Source organism: Limanda limanda, chromosome 1 (assembly GCF_963576545.1).
Source record: "Limanda limanda chromosome 1, fLimLim1.1, whole genome shotgun sequence".
Lineage (NCBI taxonomy): Eukaryota > Metazoa > Chordata > Actinopteri > Pleuronectiformes > Pleuronectidae > Limanda > Limanda limanda.
Genome location: NC_083636.1, coordinates 10,596,607 through 10,616,137, shown reverse-complemented (window position 1 = coordinate 10,616,137; position 19,531 = coordinate 10,596,607). Strand labels below are relative to the sequence as shown.

General features: G+C 42.9%; 1 protein-coding gene across 2 annotated transcripts in view; it reads right to left on the bottom strand.

The window, feature by feature from the left end:
- LOC133001548 (kinesin-like protein KIF21A) overlaps nt 1–19,531 on the bottom strand; it is a 36,513-nt gene that overhangs the window by 16,214 nt on the left and 768 nt on the right. The window contains exons 2-16 of one of the 2 annotated variants that reach the window (XM_061071157.1): nt 7,819–8,041; nt 6,279–6,455; nt 5,687–5,836; nt 5,016–5,150; nt 4,721–4,885; nt 4,249–4,364; nt 3,717–3,912; nt 3,451–3,640; nt 2,797–2,860; nt 2,431–2,628; nt 1,997–2,044; nt 852–912; nt 650–761; nt 359–547; nt 50–249 (exon numbers count right to left, since the gene is read on the bottom strand). In XM_061071157.1, coding sequence (XP_060927140.1) covers nt 50–249; nt 359–547; nt 650–761; nt 852–912; nt 1,997–2,044; nt 2,431–2,628; nt 2,797–2,860; nt 3,451–3,640; nt 3,717–3,912; nt 4,249–4,364; nt 4,721–4,885; nt 5,016–5,150; nt 5,687–5,836; nt 6,279–6,455; nt 7,819–8,041 — 2,224 coding nt within the window. The remainder of the gene's footprint in view (nt 1–49; nt 250–358; nt 548–649; nt 762–851; nt 913–1,996; nt 2,045–2,430; nt 2,629–2,796; nt 2,861–3,450; nt 3,641–3,716; nt 3,913–4,248; nt 4,365–4,720; nt 4,886–5,015; nt 5,151–5,686; nt 5,837–6,278; nt 6,456–7,818; nt 8,042–19,531) is intronic. The other variant, XM_061071165.1, reaches the window with a different exon arrangement.

Genomic DNA, 19,531 nt, shown 5'->3' with positions numbered 1-19,531 from the left:
GACAGTAAAAAAGAAGGAAAGAAAGAGGCAGTTAAATATAAAAACGTACCTTGGTCTTCTTCATCTCGGTCACGTCCTGCTGGAGTTTCCTGAGCTGCTTCTCATACTGCGACTGGTTCTTCAGCAGCCGGGCGTGCTCCTTCTGAGCCGACTGGAGCTTCTGCAGCTCCTTGTTCATGGAGCTCAGCCGCTTCTCGTACTCGGTTTTGATTTTCTTGGCCTTCTCCTCGGTACCCGACTCCACCGAACCTGCAGAGGGACAAAGGGAAAAGATTAAGCGACTTTTAATTTGAATTGATTGTGTATTTAGGTGCCAACTACAGCTAAAGTCAAGTATCTAAGTGAATGTGCGTCTTACCCATGTTGTGCAGCACCTTGTCCCGCTCCAGCTGCGTGTCTCTGATCTTGTTCTGCAGCATCGTCAGCTTCTGCTCGTACTGCTGTTTGAGCGTGTGAAGTCGCCGCTGGCTGTTCTCCAGCTCGTCGATCAGCTTTTGCTTGATGGCGATTTCGCAGGTGATGTTGGCCAGGTCGGCCTGGACGTTTTCTGCACACAAACACACACCATTAGAGCTTGATGCCGTTTCCGTCCCGTTCCTATAAAGTTCCTATAAAGAAAAGAGGCCGTGCATCATGACCATATGTTTACCTTTCTCTTCCAGCTCCTCAGAGTCAGACTCATCGGACGTCTCCTCTCCTGCCATCTCAAAGTCCTCCTCCTCTCCGTCGGCCTCCTCGCCTTCTTCGTGATCGCTGCCCTCCTTGTGACGTAACGGTACACACAGGATGAGGACAACAAAATAAACACAGAGTAATGTGTTATAAACTAAAAATTTTCTTTCGCCACCTACCACATCTGCCTCCTCATTTCCCTGCTCCTGGTCATTGTCGGGGCCTTCTTCTTTGATGACGCTGAAGGTGGAAAAAATAAAAGCATTAATGCTGTAGGTCTGACTTAGATTAACAGCATTTTTAAATACAACAATGAGTAAAGGTCACATGCAAATGATGACACACTTCACTGGATCAGGAGCAAGGACGATTAATGAAGGATTTCACTGTGATTGCATGTGGAGGAAGATTAATGATTCACAGGGAATAATAACAGGATTAAATTATGCTGATTCACAGTAATTACAAACTAATTTCACTGTAAGAAGTTCTACAACACACTGCGAAGATCTGTTGACCAAATACATCAGATATGACTTAAAAACAAGTTTGTGCTTTCCCCGAATCCACTCAATTTTTAATTTACTGACAAGGACGCTGGAAGTGAGGGGTCTGACGGGGCTGCAAGGCAAACTTTTCTAAAATTCACTGCAAGAAGCTTTCATTACATTTTCTAGAGTGCTAAATTTGGAGAGTTTTAGCATATTAACAGGTCTAACGTAATAATAATAATAATATAATATTTGTATGTAATATTTTATAATTTTCATAATTTTTTCTTTAATTTGAGAACATTCAATGTATTTTCAGTGGAGCCTATTGGATGCACAATTGTGAACGAAAATGGAGTGTGGATTTGTGTTTGGTAATAGTGGGTGGAATGCGTCTCAAATAGTCAAGTCTGCCGATTGTTTGCTTTTCTAAAGCTGGTATAATTTGTAGTTCGTCATTAAAATCGATAGGAATAGACATTATACTAGATTGATCTCAGCACCCCCCCAACTCTGCCTGGCTTCCAGCTTCCCTTGTAACTGATAATATCCGATCAGTATCTTGCAGTGTGCGATAAAAACAGGGGGTTAAAGGGAAAAAGGTAGAACTTGGGTTAGAGATCTGCGTTCCCCCCCCCCCCAGGAGTGAAAACCCGCTGTAGGTGCAGAACAAGTTAGAGATTAGTTCATCTGGGAAGAAACAACTGAAATCCTTTCAACCACTTGGTGCATTTCAAGGACATGAAGTGCACCGCTGGTCCAAACCAGCTGGTGGTTAAATGGATTTCAGAATATGTGTATTTGACCCAATCCTGGATGAGGCCTTAGCAAACCTGGCGGGTTCAACATCTTGGCGGTGATGCTCTTCGTCTCGCCTCAGCCTTCAGAGAGGGATGAGGAGGAGGAGGAGGGTGAGGTGTGGAGGAGAGGAGGAGGTAGAGGTGGGGAAGACGGGTTCGTGGAAGATGACGGAGCAAGTGAGGGAATATTGCAAGATGGGAGAAAGGCAGTGAGTGAGATAGAGCGCAAGAGAAATACAGTGCGTTCAAATGAAGACGTCTGTGTTTGGAGATGTAGTTGACAAAGACAGATTTCACAGACTTAGCCCGAAAACAGACAAACATCAAGACCCTGGCATTTTTGTTCCAATGATTGTGTCATTCTGATTCACCTCCATATAATGTTATAAGCCTTATTGCAAGTGTGATTGTTTTTGGCAGGGTTAATACGACCACTGCACTGAATTTCATATCAAACTACACAATACCTCTTCTTCTTCTTCCTCTCCTTCTTCTTGAGTTTCTCCAAGTCCTTCTTGGCCATCGTGATGACGTCACTGGCCTCGTTCTCAGGGGCGAGCATGGAGAAGGAGCCGGGGCCTCCGTACAGCGAGGAGCGAGTGGAGGCTCGGGACAGGTTCTTCCTGAGGTTCTCGCTCACCGCCTCGCTTTCAAGAAGTTTAGCTCTGAGGGAGGCAAAAATTATTATCAATAAGCTATTCCAGTGCTATCAAACAGCAACTAAACCTGTAGACATTAATATGAAGAAATCAGTCAATAGTGTTGGCACTTGTTTTTAATGATGCTAAATATAACAAATAAATTCTAAATTAAAACAATGTCAGGATACATACCTGAGATCCTCGATTTCTTTGATGTAATTCTGAATCATGTTTCCGATTTCTTCATTACCTTCACCTAAAAACAGAAACATCACTTTAGCTTTATTTAAATCAATATAATATTTTTTGTATAGCCCATGTCACAAGTCACAATTTGCCATATTTATTATGGACTATGTAGACTTGATTTGTAGAATGAACAGTAGCCACAAATAAGTGTTTTTTTTATTCTTTCAGTCGAAGTACACTGGAGTACGACAAGACCATGGTTGACTCCTGTTTAAACAGTACACATATTCCCCTAATTAGTATTAGAAAATAAATATTACGTTCAAAATTAATAAGGGTTAATGGTCAAAATCTGGCTCAAGGACAAAGGAAATATAATAAATAAATATATAAAACACACCAAATAATAAACCAAACGTAAAAGACAACTTTTTAAATATAAACATTTTCTCAATGTTTCATTCTGGTGTCAGGTGAAAAAAAAAAAATCATTGCTGCCAGGGAAAATAAAAGTGTGAATGTTGAGGAAGCACCTGTAAATGGAGCAATAACAACAACTACCTCTGTAAAAATGATACATCTTATTATCTGGGTGATTCTCCAGAATAAGCAAAACTAGCTGTCTCAGAAGTGCTTTTTGGATCTGTTGTGGCCCACCTGCTTTAGCCAGAGCCTGGTTGGCCTGGTCACTGAGGATCTGTGTGAGTCGGGCCTTCTGAGCGTCGATGGTCTCCTGCATGGCCTTCACCCTCACCCTCAGGTGGTTGTTCTCCGTCTGCAGCATTGAGTTCTCATGGACCAAGTCGTTGATGCCCTCCATCCCATCTTCACCCACCATTCGCTTTCCCTGGGACCCACACAGGCAGGTTGGTATTACTATTATTTTTCATTTCTTATTCCAGCCTCTATTTGCGTGCTCTTACTGTCTTGTACTCCATCAGCTCCATCTGCAGCCGGGCTATCTCGGTCCTCAGAGCGCTGATCTGCTGGCTGGCTTTGTCCTGGTTCACCATCACCTTGTTCTTGATGTTCCGCGCCCGGTTAGCGTACTTCAGAGTGTTCAACGTCTCCATGAAGTCCCGATCCGACGGGCTTATGCAGGCGATCATCACAGTTTGACTGGAGAACACAGGGACGAGAAACGATGATCAGTCCAAGGGGATCATTAGGAAATTGTATGAATGAATAAAACAACTAAACAGGTTTACAGGGCACATCTTCCATACTCAAATTTGAAATCATAGTTTTATATATCAGTGCCATAATAAGAATTTAAAGATTGCTTAATAATATAAGTATTTACCATTTTTGCAACATTTTCATTGCCAAATCACGTAAGGAGTAATTAGGCAACTACTTTGTCCAAAAGAAGATTTAGATTTCAGTTAGATATTAGAACATCTCTCTTCTCTATGGTCTGACAGTATTTCCTATATTCTGGTAATATTCACAGACCTGTTTCCACCGAGCGAGTCCTGCAGCAGCCGTGTCAGTTTGGAGTCTCTGTAAGGCACATGGGTGGAGCGTTTACTCCGGTCTCCCAGAGCACTGATGACGTTTCCCAGGGCGAGCTGGTGTCACAGACGACAGAAACGCAAAGAGGAATGAGCGTAAGATAAGGTTTTTCAAAACGGCAGGACTGCAATGGAAAGGTTGTTAGTGAGAATGTCTAAACTGGCAAAAATAGAAAATAAACAACTCTTGTGTATATATATAAAAAAAAAAGAGTGCACTTTATGTTTTGGCCACGTGGGGGCTCTAATGCTCCAGGAAAAAAAAATCACCATGTTAGTGAACACTGATAATGCAATGTGACAGGTTTCTTCATGCATTATTACCCCAGTAAAGGTAAACTTTCTGATCGGTAATGTATCATTAAAAGCCTAAATTCTCATTTCAGAAATAGTTGCTCTCTCAGCCCCCTCACCAGCCCACAGTTGATGGAGATGCCCTCTTTGGCTCGGTCTCCTGTGGCTCCAGTTCTCTTCAGTCTCTCGGAGCCAGCCAGGTCCACAAAGTGGAATTTGGCCGTCAGCGTCTCAAACTCATTGATATCTGAGTCGTTAGCTAGACGATTGTCCGTCACGTTATCCTGCAGGAGAATTAACAACAGCAAATACAACAACGTAAATATGGCTTTTTTGGCTAGAGCTGTAATTTAAACTGGTACATCTGATGCCCCTTGTTAGACGATGCCCACTGCTGTTTTTTAGAGCACTTACGTCATTATCTGGAGAGCAGACTCGGACTTGGCACAGGTGGATGGTGAAGATGGCGTGCGAGCGTGAACTCGTGACGTTCATCTGGGTGCTGGCGGTGGTTCGACACAGAGCGCCCAGCTTTAGACACTGAATCATCTGTTCCACGAGGGATGGAGGGGAGAAATAAATGATGACAAAAAGTTTATATTTTCATTTCAGGGGGATTTTTGGTTTGAGTTTCAACCTACTCAGGAAGTCTGTAACATGATATTAGGATAGAAACTGATGCATATAGAGCACAGGTTTAATTTACAACAAACACAGGGACAAAGAGAGAAGAAAATGTAATCATCCCATCACAGGATAAATCAAAAATCTTGTCATAATCAACTCTCAACTCTCAGCAGCAACGTAGAGGAGTAAAACAGATTGAGTCATGTGGATTATCTGAATGGATTCCTGTGGATAAGGGAAATTGTTTTTATCTGAGAATAAATTACTAAACTATTTCTCAATGCTGTGAACAAAACTTTAGATTCAATTCACTGCCACAATATTAGGGTGGAGTCAGAAAACTTGGACATAAAATAATATAGCAGGTCATTTAATGCCATGGCTTAGTAAATATAGAAAATTTTGTATTAGTCCAATATATAACTGCTGCGGGGACGTGGTCCGGTACTAAAGCTGACCTCAGCTGCAGAGGTCACGGTGCGGGTCGTGACCCCAACGGTGTAGATGCCCCCGTTGGCGTCCTCATGGATTTTGACATTGGACCTCTGCTTCCGCGCCTCGATGTCTCGAGTGGAGTCAAACAAGTCCAGCACCTCTTCATTGTACAACTGGAGAAAGAAAACAATAAAAAAAACAGACAGTTGTTATTGAACACAGGGTACCGCAGGGAAACTCATCAACTGCTACGTCATCAATACTATCATTGGTCAGTCGTTTACTGTCATCGCTTCCCGGCCTCGTCTTCTTCTCCCTCAGCTGCTTCCTCACCAGCTGCTAACAGCCACAGTTAAAAATAAAGGTGGGACCCAGACCCTGGAGACACAGACTAATGACAGTTTAATGGCTGCAGGGTCACTTTAACGACCTGAACCTTTCACCCTCCAGCAACCTTTGACCTCTTACTGTCTGCATGTTCTGGATCCATCAAACTAATGGAGCTTGAGTCAATTGGATGTTTAGGTTTAGACGGATGAATGCACCTTCATTTCAAGGTTTAAATCTCATGAGCTAATCAGACTTTCCGCTTGTGTGTTTTCTCATTTTCTGCACCTCCAGGAACTGCGCGTTGATCTTGAACTCGGGCACCGGCTTGCCCTGCTCGGTGGCGGCCTGTCTGCGCTCCTCGATCCCCTTGAACAGGTGGTTGACGGCCCGGGGAATGATACCCGGCTGGTCCTCGTCCACGTTGAAGCCGGTTCCCATGGTGTAGGTCTTCCCCGAACCCGTCTGGATGCAGGGAGGAAGACAAGACACATGTTACATCACAGAATAAGGATAAAGTTTATTCCTGATCTTATCATGTGTGTTTCTGGTGACATTTCATCTGTGTGTCCATGTGGTGTCTCTGCACTAAACGGTATGGCATCACTGAAGGAAGGGGTAGGGGAGCAGCTCTGAGTAGTTTAGGGGAGTCAGAGAGAACCAGTTTGTTACCATGGTGTGGTCGCCATGGTAGCAAAAAGAGGAATGCAACATTGAACTCAGATCCACACATCACTCCACTCCTCCCCGCTGAAACGCCTGAAAGACACCCTGGCAGGAGTGTGTGTGTGTGTGAATGTGAATGAGAGTGTTTTTCTTCTTTATTGTATGAGATTGCACCTATGTGATCATGTGTCCGCACGTGCTTTTGTCGTGCATGTGTGTGTGTGTGTGTGGCCTCCGCTGCACACCGTGAAAGGCTTTTTGATAGGAATACAACGGCGGCAGGGACAATGAGGGGAGAGAATATCGGACAGAGAGAAGAGGAGCGGAGGGGAAGACATTAAAAAAAGAGAGGGAAAGTTTAACTACTGTCGTTCGGCCCAAGAGCGTCAGCCGCAGCATGAGAGGCACTGTCCTGTGAGAGAGTGAACAGTCTCTTCTCTATGTGCATTTTACTTCTGATAGACAGACAATTACAAAACTTCACCTACTCCCAACATTTTCTAAAAATAAATTGAAAAAAAAGGGTGGAGACGCAAGTTGTGACATAATTTTCCTGCGGGAAAGAGAGATGAGTTGCCATCATGTCTTATTTTATTCAAACTCATACTGATTTGATGTAGACAAATGTTCAAGTCCAGATGATGTCTTTGCTTGGCTGCTCCTTTATTTTGCCTCATGACTTTCATTTATTAGTTCCCTTCATGTATTTGAATGCCAACTCAGAATGCTGAGAAAAAGTACTGAGTATTTATTGTTACATGTTTATACATCAGTGGCATTGGAAATTAATTTAAACAGAATAAATGTGTGTGTATATATATATATATATATGTATGTGGTTTGCATTCTGATCCTCTGATGATATTTTTGGGGGGGTGCTGCCAAAATCCCAAACACTAAATGCTCTGTTAGTGTCTCTCCCTCTCGGGCTGATCTATCACGCCCGATATAAAGCAGGTCTGAACATGTCCGCTGATCGTGTATTGACAGAGCCGGTGTGGCTGTGAGGCTGCTCACTCCCTCTAATGATATGAGATGAAATCATCTCCATATCACAATCTTTTAATTGTGGACGCAGCTCCCTCCCCTCAAGCGGTGGAAAGTCAAAACATGCACAAATTAGATTTTTGTGTGTGTGCTGTGCAACTTTGTGTTGAACAACCTGTCCGTAAGCGAAGATGGTGGCGTTGTAGCCCTCTAAGCAGCCGTCGATGAGGCTCTCTGTGCAGTGGGTGTAGATGGCATCCTGCTGGGTGTCCATGTCGAAGACGTAGTCATAAGTGAAGGCCTTATCCTTACCCAGCACCACCTGGGGCTCGCCAGGCATCACGTACGTACAGATGTGGCATCCCTCGATCTTTTCTTTGGCCAGCTGAGGACGAATCCTGGTAGGGGAGACAAAGAGAGTAAGTGTGAAGGACATATAACAGGGTGAAGGAATGAAGTGTTTTCTGGAGACGGATGACGTCTTAATCAGAAGTATTTATTCTCAGTAGCGGATGCATCAGAGCTACTCTATAGGACAAATATCTAAATCTTGGTTCATTACGCCAAACTATTTTTGTGTCTTCTGTTCCAGCAGAGATATTATGTATCGTCCTCCAGTTGTTATACTTGTGGCTTCCTAAATCCACTGTAGGCCTACAAATACTGCAATAGAGAAAACTGGACTCTGTATTACAACAAAAATATTCCTCCGATTTCCCTGTTTGAACAGTCATCCTGGGATGGAGAGGCCCAAAAATAAGACAATGCATGCTAAGTTAAAAAGAAGAAAACTTTCCATAACGATAAGGATAGATTTTCAGGAGAACCAGGGGCCTTTCAAGCAGTAAACACAACGTTAAAACCCTAATAAAGCCCTGATTGGCACTTAAAAATAGGATATTGCCATTAAATGGCCTTAAGCTGTTCTGTTAAATTAAAGTACTAGATACAATAGTTCCCGAGTGTATCTCTATGTAGCATGGCCATAAATCAAGCTCAATCCTGAACCTTAACAAGATTGAATTTTAAGTTTCATTGTTAAATTCAGACATTTTCAATGCCCTCGTTTCTGTGGATGTGTGTTAGTGTGTGTGTAAGAAAGAGGCAGAGTGGAGCTGTCCGAACATGCATCAGCAGCCTGATCAAGAATTTGCCTTACGTGATTGATCATTGCAGGTTTGATTTAAAAAAAAAAAAGAGCTGCAGATGAGGGTGACTGCTGTGCAAAGTGTGTGTGCAAAGTGTCTGTGTGTGTGTGTGTGTGTGTGTGTGTGTGTGTGTGTGTGTGTGTGTGTGTGTGTGTGTGTGTGTGTGTGTGTGTGTGTGCAGGACCATGCAGTGCCAGTGCACTGTACAGTGCCCTCACTGTTCATGGGGTGAGAGTGAGAGAGCTCTGGGTAAACAGTCCCACCCTGGATTTCATTAAGGAATCGCTTATGTTTGTTTTAGAGCAGAGAAAACACACTGTTATGACATCATTTCCTCCCAAGATGCCCCTGTGCCTCTCTTCACTGCACTCACTGTCCGACTAGAGAGGAAGTGGAATATGGGAGGCAGAACAGGGAAATATATGAGGGTTTACCAGGGAAATAAACAGCAAAATGTTTGAGATAACACTGAAATACCCTGTTATAATATTGGAAAGGTATTTGAAAAGGAAAAAATACTGGAAATGTCCTTTTGTATGGATTAGATTAATTTCTGCTAGGCTACAGTCAAAATTAACCCAGATAAACCTCAGACACCTGAGAATCTCAGAAGAATCTTTTTATAAATGGCTGCTTTTTTATTGCTTTCTGCTTGCAGGCATTAACTCAGAGTGTGTGTGTGTGTGTGTGTGTGTGTGTGTGTGTGTGTGTGTGTAAGAGAGAGCGAGAGAGGGGGTATGTGGCGTTTTGCATTCAGTTTGCATTCTGTTTGCAATACTAGTGTGTGCTCATTGTGTGTGCATGTGTTTCCATTAAAAGACAGTCCCATCTGTCACAGCAAGAGTCTATGGAACGTCTGAATGGCTTGGAAACACATTCAGAGGGTAACGGAGGGAGAGACACACATAAAAAGCACAAGAGAGAAATAAATAAAAAGTAGAGAGGCAAGTGAAGTTGTGGTAACAGCAAACTACCACAGAGGTGTGTGTGTGTGTGTGTGTGTGTGTGTGTGTGTGTGTGTGTGTGTGTCATCAGATCCCAGCTATTTAGCAGACGCTCTCTGGGATTACAGGCCGCCTGATGCAGGTTTGAGGAGAAACACAAACCTTCCTGCAGTAACTGAACACCTAGAGACCAGACCAGAGGATTAGCTCTGTCAGCTTCTGTTGTGAGCAGCAGAACAACACAATGTCCAATAGAAATGGCAGTTTACACAACGGAAGATGTGTGTTATGTGGGCATTAGCTTTTATTATTGAAAGTTGAAGCTATGAATCTAGTCAAATGTCAAATACGTACATATTACGTAGAGAATCCTTTGACAACTATAGGGGCAGCAGTGTGTGGTTCTTCTATTGGTTCTATTGTCTTTACAGTTGCTCCTGTTACAGTCAGCTGGTCTTTATGTAGCCATGGGGAGGCTGGAGCCAATACCAGCTAACATTGGATGAGAGGCGAGGTACAGCTCCCCAGCCAATCACAGGGCCAACATACAGAGACAAACAACCTACAGGCAATTTAGAGTCTCCAATCAACGTTACCTGCATGACACAGAGAAAGATCCCTTGTTGTGAGGTGACAGTACTGACCACTATACCACCACGCGACCCCAATCATACCATTATTTTGAAAATCCTACCCCATTGAGTTGTCAGTAAAGGAGAATTATTTATTTTATTAAGAATGAGAGGGGGAAAAATGCAATTCATGATTGTTATTTTTCATTTAAAGTCTGTCCAGTTTGGAGCCAGTTAACTGAGTCATGGTTTTCAGACTCTTACACTTCAAGGTCACCTTAAGTGACACAAACTAAACCACACACTCCCACTCTACAAGCTTTGAGGGTTAAGTTATTCCTATTTTTGCCGGGTCCCCACGGAGCCCCTCAAACACCCCCTTAGTGGTCCCCTGACCCCACTTTGAGAACCCCTGGTTTAGAGAATAGATTGAGCAATATGGTAGAATACAAATGTTATGGATTTTATGATATGCTCCAACAAGAATTGTACTAAGACAACCTAAGAACACAGGTAAGTAAAAGAAAATCATTCGGATTCTGTGCATATTATTGACTATACTGGATTATTTAAGGAAAGGGGAATTACTAGAACATTATACATTTGAAAATATCTTTCAAATTAAAGGGAGCAGACTTTGAAGTGGTGGCTGAAAGTGAAACACTCTGCATAACTGATAAGAAGAACTACACACACTGCTGAGACACAAAAGCACTGGCTCCATTGATAATATAACAACATCGATTGGTGCTGATTTATGTTTGTCGTAAATGCTCATTAATCTATGTGCACGGTGATAGAGATTAAGAGAAACTGATGTCAGTGTTACAGTCAGAGGCTTCCCGTCATCTGACGTCATCAGACTTAATGGTAGCATGGTTTAGGAGTCAATCTGCATTAATCCCTTTGGCCACTTTCCCAAAACTCGAGTCATTTCTGTAATCCCACACAACAATGTAGGCACTCACTGCTACTTACAGCAAGGGTGTATAGTCACTGGGTTATTGTTCACAGTTTGCAATAAGTGTAACAAAATAGATGTAAAATTTGGAAAATGTCTGATTCAGTGAAAATACCCTGGTGGCACTCAATAGCTGCTGAAATGGAACTAGATCAGGTCTGTATCAGTGCAGCCCCTTTCAGAACAAATGTCAAGTCAATCTGACTGTGTCCGTCTCCACAAAGCAGTGATCGGGTTCTACGACATCCCCAGGGCCGTCCATTCATAAAGGAACAATGGATTGGCCGGAGAGGAAAAGATATGTCGGACAAAATGTCAGCAGAGAGACACATAAAGAGAGGGACACAGGCGAGACATGATGGGAACATCCCAGACCAAAACGACGATGGCAATCTACGCGTAAGGAGGCAGCTTGTAGTAGGACAGAAGACACAAAACATACTAGGTTGCCTCGTGCCGACTACCGCTATCTTACATTGTTCGATTTCTGATGGTGTGTCACATATCTCAAATAGATAAGAGTTCATGTTTCTTAGCCTCGCTGTACATGATGTTCGAGTACTGTGGAACAACGGACCTCTATTTTGACTATATTCTTGGGTGTGTATATATGCACAACTCACACGAGCTCTGGCATCAAACACCTCCCTTAAACACAAACAGGTGAGGGATACGCAAGGTGGGAAGAACGTCCCGCTGCTGTATCATTAGTATGACTGACTGATAGACTTTAGCAGGATCTGGCAGGATTCGGTCTGTGGTTCAAACCAAAACACTTTTTTTCCTGGTGGCTGAATAAGGGCTACCCTTCAGCGCTGGAGACTTACAGCACTAATCCACCTTCTAGGGTGACACACGCAGGCTCCACTCGGGCTGCGTCTCCGGGAAACTCAACCCAGCCGCTTCTTAAAGGTGCACATTCGATCACTTGTGCACAAGCGTACATCTGCACTGTTCAGCAACTCGTTGGTTCTTTCACGTTTCATATTCAGTTTCAAATCAAGAAACATCTAAAATTGTTATTGAATGTCAAATGTGAAAACCCCCATTCACAGGTAGCTACACACACACACAGACTCACACACACACAGACACTCACACACACACACACACACACACACACACACTCATACACAGATCAGGGGCCCCATAGGAATTGTCAAAACCTGTGTGTGATTAACTGCTCAAAGCATAAATCTACTGTGACAGTTTTGGCCCGATGGCTGGAACACTAAGAAGAAAACTGCTAAGAAGTTCCTGAGTGTAAGGGATTAAAGGGTTACATTTAACTAGTGAATTTGATCACCAGGCACATTACTTTATAACAAAAAGGTTTGTTGTTGCTTAAATGAGAGATGAAAAATATCAGTGCCTAAAATGACAGAAACCTTCTTTTGACTTTTTTGTTTTGGTCCATGTCCCATTCACCAATTGGAGGAAGCAGTATACATGTCCTACACTGCAGCCAGCCAGCAGGTGGCCATTGAGAGACTTTGGCTTCACTTTTGGGGCACTGTCACATATGGTCAGTTCATATACCTCTTCAAACAATACACACACATTATAGGCGCACACACACACACACACACACAGAGGGGCTTTGTCAGCCTTTCCCCACGTGACAAATCTTGTTAGTCTCCTGCTCTTAGTCTCATTACCGCGATTACAGAGACAGCCTGAGAAACAGTGTACTTACTCCTCAAGTGCACACCCACCCACACACCCACCCCCACACACACACACTTTTTGATGTTTTAAGTTCAGTGGAAAGAAAATATAATGGAAGTTCAAAAATCTTTACCAGTTTAAACACAAAATGTATTTTAGTTAATGTTCTAATTGAGACTGTTTGCAGCATAAGCGTCTCCACAACACAGAAACACATTAAGAAGAAAGATTAGTTTACTGGATACCACCTCCTGGCTAAATCTGACATTATAATAAACAAATTTTTGGATCTGATCGTGGCAAAGAAAACAGATTCATATTATGTAAAGAATATATAATCAATAGAATTATAGCCTATACAAAAGCCTATAAAGAGAAATGATGACCATCAGCGTTACAACTGTGCTGTTCAAATGAGCAGCAGAATGTGATGTGAGGAAACAAGTAATATAAGACACTGATAAAAAAAGAGATGAGTCAGCCTTACACCACCGTGCTGCTGATCTAATCCTTCTTTAAACCCAGCCAATCAAATCACATGCTGCCCTCATCAGCCCTCATCCAATCAATTTACTCTCCTGCAGGGATTCAGCCGACCATTGTGACACAGTGACAAAGCCAGATGCTTCATTTCTGCCTACACACATATAATCTAATCTGCAGTAATCTCATTTTTGGTTTAGTTTTGTGGTTTCACTTCAGTCGCTGTGTCACAGCTGCACCCAGTGAGCCTGCACAAACAGAGAGGAAGATCTGAGCCCAGGCAGCCAACATCATCATCATCATCACTTCAGTCTGACTCATCACCTGACATCATCATGTAAAGTCACAAATCTCTGGATCTTAGAATAAATCAAGAAACACCACATTGAGCCAAACATAAGGAAGACCTTCTGCTGCTGTTTGTGCCTTTAAAAACTCACTTTATAAATAAAATAAATGAAAAATAAGACTTGTCCGACCAGGTTGGAGATCTGCAGATACTTATAATCTACTTAATAAACACCCAGTGATAGTCCCACAGCCAGAGTAATGCCTTGGAATGAGCATGTGAGTAAATCTCAGGTGGAAGTGCAGAGTTTTGAGATCAGTCACAGGCTGAACTCAACACAAACAAACACTTAAGCAAACTCCACTAAACACGATACCCTGCCAACTATATTATTGCCCCTGTGTGTAGAGATGGAACACTGGCTGAACAGAGTGGCTGCACACAGGCCTCAACAACAACTGAGACTAAGCAGCTGAAGAATGTCCGAGTGTTCTGACGAAGATGTGATCGTACCGTGGACTGATGACAGAGATGCCGACCAGCAGAGGTTAATGAGGGACCACGCTGCTCTGCAACACACACACACACACACACACACACACACACACACACACACACACACACACACACACACACACACACACACACACACACACACACACACACACACACACACACACACACACACACACACACACACACACACACACACACACACACACACACACACACACACACACACACACACGTTCTGCTGGCCCTGTCCTGCTCATGTAACAGCAAACACTCCGATTTCAGTGACACAGACCCCCACACACACACACACATGCACACACACACACGCACACATAAAAGCTATTACAACCTTTCTTCTAAGTCAAAGGCCTTTGTTGAAATGTTGATACTGAAAAGCTCCTCTCTCTATTCTTCAAGACTGTGTGACAGAAAAATGATCCTTCCACAGCGTTCATTCACATCCTTTTAAATGTGTGTGTGTGTGTGTGTGTGTGTGTGTGTGTGTGTGTGTGTTTCAGGGATGCCTTCAGGTACACTTACATAATGTTCTTATATAACAATATGCACAAATAAACAGCACAGTGTTTTATAGCAAAAGCCAGCAGGTGCATGTGTGTATTTGTATTTCCTATGGTGTGTGTTTGTGTGTCGACCAGCTAATGGCCGCCCTGAGCAAGAGGATGAATGAGAAGAGAGAAATGATGGAAGGATAGATAAGAGTAAAAGTCTTTATGGACAGTGGAAATGGCACAAAGAGCTGCTGCAGTTTAAAGCACCAGCAGAACAACAATAGTGTTTTTATAGTAACAGTCTTTACATTGTGGAGCAGCTGCGCTTGACATCAAGAGTCAATTCACTGGAGCTCTCTCTTCAGCGAGCCTCTGAGAGCACAAGTGAGTGCAGCCAGACCCAGACTCAGTTAAACTGCTTTATGCCCCAGTAAGGATGGATTTCCTCTTATTCCCGATAAAGGATGCATCCTTGATATTTGACCAGTCCATGTGATGTAATGAAGACGTGTGGAGAACAGGTTCTGATGTAAAAACAGCAAGATGGTGATGTCACCAAAGGGCGCTTGAGTGTGGGGACAAAGGGGCCGGGGGAGACAAAGAGCTGACTCAGCGTTTTAGTCCCAACCACAGCTTGGACCTTCATGTGGTGACAATGACATTCATTCAGAGGATCACTGCTGCGAACCCTGATCTGGGAAAGGACTCCCCGTCGCCATGGTGATGGCTAAAACAAGCTGAAATGGGGAAGGGCTCTGTGATCAGCTCTGACTGCTTCCTGGGTCAAAGGTCGCTAGGGAGGAAAGAGAGAGAGAGGTGGCAGAGGAGGGCGGCTGCTATCTCACACACACACACACACACACACACACACACACACACACACACACACACACACACACACACACACACACACACACACACACACACACACACACACACACACACACACACACACACACACACACACACACACACACACACACACGAATTGACAATAAATCTAGAAATGCAGGCAGATCATAGCAGAAAAATGGTTTGGACACATTTATGGCACATTGAAATATGCAAAAGTTAAGTTGTGTGACCATAAAAAACAAGAACCACTATTTGGGTCTAAATATAGCTGCACTAAATAAAAAGCAATATCATGTTTCAAAATCCATGTATTATAGAATCAACCTTTGCCTGTGCTGCTGAGACGGAAGTTATTGAATGTCTCAACTATCACATGGCAGCAGCTGGCAGATGGTTTGCAGCTTCGCGTCTCAGTTCACTTGAGTTGCTTCATGAATATTTATCATGAATATGCCTGGAAAAACACAGGTTTATGCATGTGCACACACACACACGCACAAACACAAAGACACACATACACACAGCTTTTGTATCATGGCAGCAGGCCCATAGCCTTTGCCCTCAAACATAATCCACAGAGGTCAGAGGGGAGGCCCCTGTGTTTGACAGGCACTCAGAGGAGCCAACAGGAGACTATTTGGATATAAGTAAAAGATCATAGCTGCCGGGGGTTTCCTTATTTCTTGTTTCTATTTGTTATGTGATGCATTTGGCCTAATGAGGGAAATGAGGGTTTCCCAAAAAAATATTTTTATTGCTTTTACTAGATTAATATCCCTTTGATGACTGTCACAACAATCATTTTGTTGTCACTTCATCCGGAGAATATTAATCGTTTGGTCTATAAAATATCAGAAAACACTGAACAATGTTGATCTTTTTTTCCCCCCAGAATGAGTTATTGAATCGCTTGTTTCAGCAAATTATCATCATATGTCACTTTAGAAAAATGACTTGAATCAAAGTAGTTCATCATTTCTGCTCCAGGCCTTAGTTGAGCAAGGCTTTCAATCCAATCATACATATCAACACTGCCATGAACGTTATTCAATGTTATCCTTATTGCCCAACGCAACTTTCACTTGTCATGTGGACGGATTGAAGAGGATTAAAAAATACATTTCCAGTTTCCTGCCAACAAGAGCGCTCACTCCATCCTTTCTAATTAAGGAGGAAGAAGAAGCTCTTCTAAATTTAGCCGTAAGAAACCTGAATCCCTCGCTGTTGAACAATTCGGACTCTGAATTATTCAAGGATGCACTTCAAGGATATTGACAAACCAATCAGTCCCTTTACTGTGGCTCCTTCAGGCAAAGTCTGTACCGCAACTTGGATAAATCGTTAACTTCTTGTGTTGCTTTGTCATTGATGATGGAAAAGAAAAACATGTGCATGACTGTGCCTACACACACAGACACACTAGAGAACAAGGATATTGATAGCAAATACTGAGTGTGTTTGCTAAAGGAGTAATACTGTGCATCTGTGTGCTGTCAGGTGTGAAACAGCAATATTTAAAACCACAGATGACAGATCTCATGTTTAAATAGCCTCACTGAAGCTCCATTAAGAGGAAAGTGTATTTCCAAAGAGCAAATAAACTTCCCTGTTACATCATCTTTCCAGTAATAAATCAAAATGTAAAAGAAGAGAATGAAATGTCGTCTCTCTGTTCAAGCTCCAGGCGTCTTCTAAAAAAACAAAACAGAAAGAGGATGATAAAGTTGTGTTTCATCACTCTGGAAATGTTGGGCTGGGGGATTAGGAACCTGCTAACAGACAGTGTTAGACTCACAGGCTGAGGCAGGTACCGGCCATATTTATACACACAGACACACACAGACACACACACACGCACACGCACTCGCACGCACACACGCACAGCTCCCTAAACTGCGACAGAGCGGTGAGAAGCTGTCAGTCAAAATCTTTAAGAAGTTCTCGCTCAACCACAAATATAAACCCCCCAAATAATTAGGATGTTGCCACGGCGACTAACCAAGCTGAAATCAACAACGTGAAGCTGTGGTCTGATGATTTGGAAGCAGATGAAAATAAGGTGTCACCAGCAGTGATTGTTCGGCGAAGATAGAATTGATGTGATTCGGGTTACGTCAAGTCAGATGCATTTATGTAACACGGGAAAAAACGATGATAGATTCAAAAAAAGATGCAGGCAAAGAGACATTAACAGAATCATAAGAGAGAATCAGGCTGAAATTAGATTAAAATGGTCTGACTTCAAATCAAATTGAAGTCAGACCATTTAAATTGAAGATTTGGGGCAGGAGACTCCTTCAGGGCTTGGGGGCAGCGACAGGACAAAAACCTGCCTGATACCGATATTAAGAAGTAAAAAATACAAAATATATTTGCCGATACATACTTTTCAAAATGGCCATAAATCGGAATAAAGGTGAAAAGACACAAGACAACAGGGACCACATAATTATGTCACCTGAGCTTTTCAACAAGATACAATGGCAGGTAGTTAGTATATGAGCTGATACTTATATGCACGTTTGCATATTTGTGTGTTTGTGTGTTATTTTGTGCCTTACAAAGCTGAACATTAAAAAATGAAGGTGAGGAAACCAGACAATAAAACTGAGATCATCATCTTGCTCACAAGACTCTTACAGCGCTGCACAACCAGAGAGCATGATGGGAACCTCTGACAGATTATTTACCATCAGTACAGCGGAGGGACGGAGCCGGTAAAGTGAGTTGGCTCAGTAAACACATTTCTGGGTCAAAGTCTGAACGCACAATAACGAGAGCGAGAGAGAGAGAGAGAGAGAGAGAGAGAGAGAGAGAGAGAGAGAGAGAGAGAGAGAGAGAGAGAGAGAGAGAGAGAGGACAGAGATGAGAAACATGAGAGGAACGAGCTTTTGTCCCCTTCTCTTCCACTGATCCAGTTCACATGACGTCGCACAAAACACTCACGCACACACACACACTGACGCTCACGCACACAGACACACACACACACATACAGACAAGCGCCTGCCCCACATCTCCAGCTGCAGCCCTATCATGTCAGTGTATTGATGTTTTTTATTGATTTGTTGTGTATTTTATTGCACGGCTTGTGTCAGTGCTGTTGATGCTTCGAACACAAGACAGTTGCAAAAAAGAAAACAAATATCTCCCAGTGAAAAAAAGCATGACACCGACAAATATGTCAAGAGAATTTGTGATGATAAAAGCTGTGTGTCTGAGTGAGTGACACACCTGTGTTAACACGTCACTCCCTGTTCCTGCCTGCTGCACCCAGCTGCTCCACCTCCAACCCCCCGCTGTGTTGTGCACGTGTGCAAGGCAGACTCTGGGTGAACACTATTACATGGATAATGCATCCTAAGTGTCTCATGTTGTTAAATATGAGAGTATGACCCATAAAGCTGAGAAGCACTGATTCGGCCGCTGACCTGACGCTGACTGTCTGTTAGTCTGTTGTGTAAGTGGCAGCAAGGATTGGCTCAGGGGACAAAGGTCAGATCAGCATGATACAGCAAATAAAGCCACACTGACGGACAACAAAACCACACGTCGACACATACGACACAAAGCGCCTCGGATGACACGTATCTTTCTATGAACATGTCACATGAGGAGAGCGTAGTTAAATCCTGACTGTATCAGCCTCTGTGTGCTGTGCAGGAGAAACAATGTGGGAAAAAGAAACGTGTTGTTTATTGGCCAAGTCCCTCAGACGCTGGATCTTCATTCATAAATCCATAAATGTATGTCAATCATAAAATCAGCTTTACCCTGCAGCTTCAAAATAAAAGCACATTTCGAGAAAGAAGGATAGGGGTACTGGCCCCAGACGAAATCTGATTGGCCCCTGTCCTGTCATTGGTTTCCATAGTTGATGTTTTTTGTTTTTGTCAAAAAAAACTACTCGCTTATTAACAAAACTAACAATAACTGTGATGAA